Source organism: Monopterus albus, unplaced genomic scaffold (assembly GCF_001952655.1).
Source record: "Monopterus albus unplaced genomic scaffold, M_albus_1.0 scaffold87.1, whole genome shotgun sequence".
NCBI classification, from domain to species: Eukaryota; Metazoa; Chordata; class Actinopteri; order Synbranchiformes; family Synbranchidae; genus Monopterus; species Monopterus albus.
The window spans coordinates 1,003,561-1,007,131 of NW_018127967.1; the positions used below are offsets into that span (position 1 = coordinate 1,003,561).

Below are 3,571 nucleotides of genomic sequence, written 5' to 3' on the forward strand. Positions count from 1 at the left end.
TGCGTATCTAAGACATTCTGACAGGACATCCAGTGACATGTCATGACATTAAGCATAAGAAGATATTATGATTACAATTATGATTAAACACGTCATACAGTAATCAACTTTCTATCTAGTTATCCTTGAACATAAACAACCTGGAGTACCCCATGGGAATGACTAAGCATTTAACAGCCTGAGCTAGACATCCTGACTACACTAAACATTTCTAATACATGAAGTGTCTAACCAATGTCTATCTGACTAAAAATACCTAACACTACATACCGGAATAAAATGAACTACAGCAAATCTGCTCAAGGGAGAAATATAGTTTGGTTAACTAAAGCTACTTAGAAATAGTAGTTCAAACAGCTGTAATGAATGATCAAACTGGCAATGTACATGTGATACAAAACTGTAATAAAATATAATTTATAATTAAATAAAATACAAAAAAAGTCACTTGCCAGAAAGCAGTGCCACTCGGCTGAGTTTATTACCTGAGACCTAAATCTGTCCTAAATCAAACAATCCCATCTGGGCTTTTCACAATGACAATATTGCAAAGAATGCTATGTTTGTTGGAAACTAATTTGGATTTTGTATTATCTGACTACGGCTAAAACAGTAAAAAATAACCAATTTCATTTGCACTTTTTTTAGACCCTTTGACCGACTTGAGCACTGGTTTAAAAACATGCCTATCTATGACAGTGTTCAAAAGCCAATTACATGCAGTGCAGCAAAATAAAAACTGAAAATCATAACTTTCCTTTTATGGCCATAAATTGTGTGTTGTTTCAGTGGTTAACTGTACAAGAAATGGCAAAAAGTAATGTGACTACTTGAATCTGAAGGGTCTGAATACTTATGACCATGTGATATTTCATTTTTTCTTTTTTAATAAATCTGCAAAAATGTCAAACATTCAGTGTTTTTCTGTCAATATGGGGTGCTGTGTGTACATTAATGAGGAAAAAAATGAACTTAAATGATTTTAGCATATGGCTGCAATATAACAAAGAGTGAAAAATTTAAGGGGGTCTGAATACTTTCCATATCCACTGTATTTCTTCATGAGCAAACTCACCAGCTAACCCACCAGCAGCCAGTGAGTGGGGTTACGGAGTTTGAAACTTATGTTTGCCCACCCAGTAAAACAGCTACAGCTACACACACAAACTCAGATAACTTTACATCTGCATATGTGAGATATATGATTCAGCAAAGCAGCTCACACAAACAAATACATCAGACACAAATCGGATCTCTTTTCCACTACAGTATGTGCAACACATGATAGTAGAAACATTGTAATTTCTAGTTATAGTTTGAACAGAAACTCCCCCCTCATCACCGGTATGGTAAAACAACACCTAGTCACACCAGACAAACTAGTTTTTCTAGCATAATCTACTTTAATGATATATCACTGGTGAGGCCAAAGTGTCGGACACACAAAACAATTGGTTTCATTGAAAGGAAGTTGGTTTGTAAGGAGTGTGCTTCTTATTTGGCTAAAATTCAGTAATACAGTCATGCATCTTACTAGAGTTGTCATGTGATATAGTAAAAATGGCTGCATGCCTGACTGAGTGATGTTCTGTGTCAGCAGCTCCACTTTCCTGTTCAGAGGGCTTTACAGAACTGGGCTACTATAATGGCTCAGTTTCCCATACGGACTCAGGCTCTCCCTGCCTGAAGTGGACAGACTTCCCGTACTACATACAGCAGTATCCTGGCCGAGGCCTGGGAGGCCACAACTTCTGCCGAAACCCAGACCAAGAGGCCAACCCTTGGTGCTTCTTCAGGCGGAAATCCGGGGCGATCAGTTGGGCCTACTGCGACTGCCATCAGGGTGAACAAACAGAACTATAGACAAAACCTTATATTACCCTTTGCCTCCTGAAGCTGACCCTTTCTGCATTCACTTTTTCTAATTAGCTGCTTCTTTCTTATTTGAAAGACTATACATTCTATGTACCTTTGGTGATAGCTACTTCTGTTGCAACTAAAAAGTATTTTCTAACTTGTTCAAAAGCACTATATTTTTATTCCATGTGTTGTAACAGGTTTTTCTTCCTGTGTCATCTGCAGGTGCAGCCAGATTGGTGGGGGGGTCATCAGGCAACAGTGGACGTTTGGAGGTCTACCTGAATGGCCAGTGGGGGGCAGTATGTGACACACACTGGACCGATCGAGATGCCACTGTCATATGCAGACAGCTCGGACTGGGGTGAGGGAAGTCTCTTTTTTATTCATCTGTTTCGGGGGCTTCATGAGGAATCTGGTTGGTTTAAAAATGTCAATCTTGTTTTATTATTTGTAACTTGTCTGAACTTAGGCTGGAAACTAGCTTTGTTTAAAAATTATGACACTGGCCCCCCTACCAGATCTCTTTTTGCAGTGATAGAAAATAACTGAGTATAATTACTTAAGTTACTATTTAAATCAAAATTTTGAGATACCTTTACTTCATTGTAGTGTTTCTGTTTTTTTTATTTGCTTGTTTGTTTTGCTTCACTACAGTTCAGAGGGAAATATTCTACATTTATCTGAAAGCTATACAAAACACATGATAAGCTTCTAAAACATGGATTAAATTGTTCATTAATAAATTAAAAAATTAGCTCCACTTCAACCAAATACAACAGAAAACAAAAAATACGGTAAATGTTGTTGCAACAGTTATAATAGATCAGGAATTACAATATATATATTAATTCCACTCACTATTTTGCATAGTTAGCTCAGGTCAACTAAAAGTATGTGTGTTTAGCAGAAGAGAGTCACTCTGTGCATCGGCTGTCCATGCAGTGAGATTGGTACAGCCCTGCAGCATTCCTACTTCGGCCCCAGATCTGTCTTCCACTATGAACGTCTGGGTTGCCGTGGCAATGAGAATTCCCTACTGGAGTGCTGGAGCAGAAAGTTTGCCACCACTGATTGCAGCCATGGCAATGAAGCAGGGGTGCTTTGTGCTGAACCTGAAGGTGAGCCCAGGTCCGATTATACAAGATTCAAATAGTGTACATCACATCACCAGAACATAACAATTGATACATGTAATTACACTTCTGGCCATATACAAACATATCGGCTCCTGTCCTGTTGGCATTGGTTGTTTTGGTTTTCAGAATAGTTTTGAGATTACAATTGCCGTACACATCACAATTCCCTAAACTCAGTGACGTGCGGTCAGGGGAGGCAGGTGAGGCAGAGCCTCCCCTGTCAATCTTGAAAAGAAAAAAAGTTAACCATAAAATATAATAAATGTTAATATTTGTCGGCTGGTGTGTGTTGTAGGCCCTTTTGCCGTTCGAATCCGATGTTGAAGGAATTTTTTTCAATAAAGAATAGCAGAATTTCCGTATGTCCCGTTCAAATACATGGAGGAGATGCGCGATGAGGCAGCACTTTGCTGTGCCTCTCGGTGGATCGTGTAATCCTCACAAACTGTATGCGATGCAAATAGTGTGTCGCTGTCCCTCTATATATCGCAAATAAAATGCTTTCAAACACTCTGGTTATATGCTCTGCCTTGCCATAATCTGGATAATGTATAAAATGTAGTTCTGTAACGTGT

At 38.8% G+C, this 3,571-nt stretch overlaps 1 protein-coding gene across 4 annotated transcripts in view; it reads left to right on the forward strand.

The window, feature by feature from the left end:
• The window catches only part of LOC109964348 (neurotrypsin), a 26,155-nt gene that overhangs the window by 4,205 nt on the left and 18,379 nt on the right, over positions 1-3,571 (forward strand). For 3 of the 4 annotated variants that reach the window (XM_020607588.1, XM_020607590.1, XM_020607591.1), the window contains exons 2-4: positions 1,598-1,843; positions 2,083-2,221; positions 2,803-2,978. In XM_020607588.1, the coding sequence (XP_020463244.1) occupies positions 1,598-1,843; positions 2,083-2,221; positions 2,803-2,978 (561 nt within the window). The remainder of the gene's footprint in view (positions 1-1,597; positions 1,844-2,082; positions 2,222-2,802; positions 2,979-3,571) is intronic. The other variant, XM_020607589.1, reaches the window with a different exon arrangement.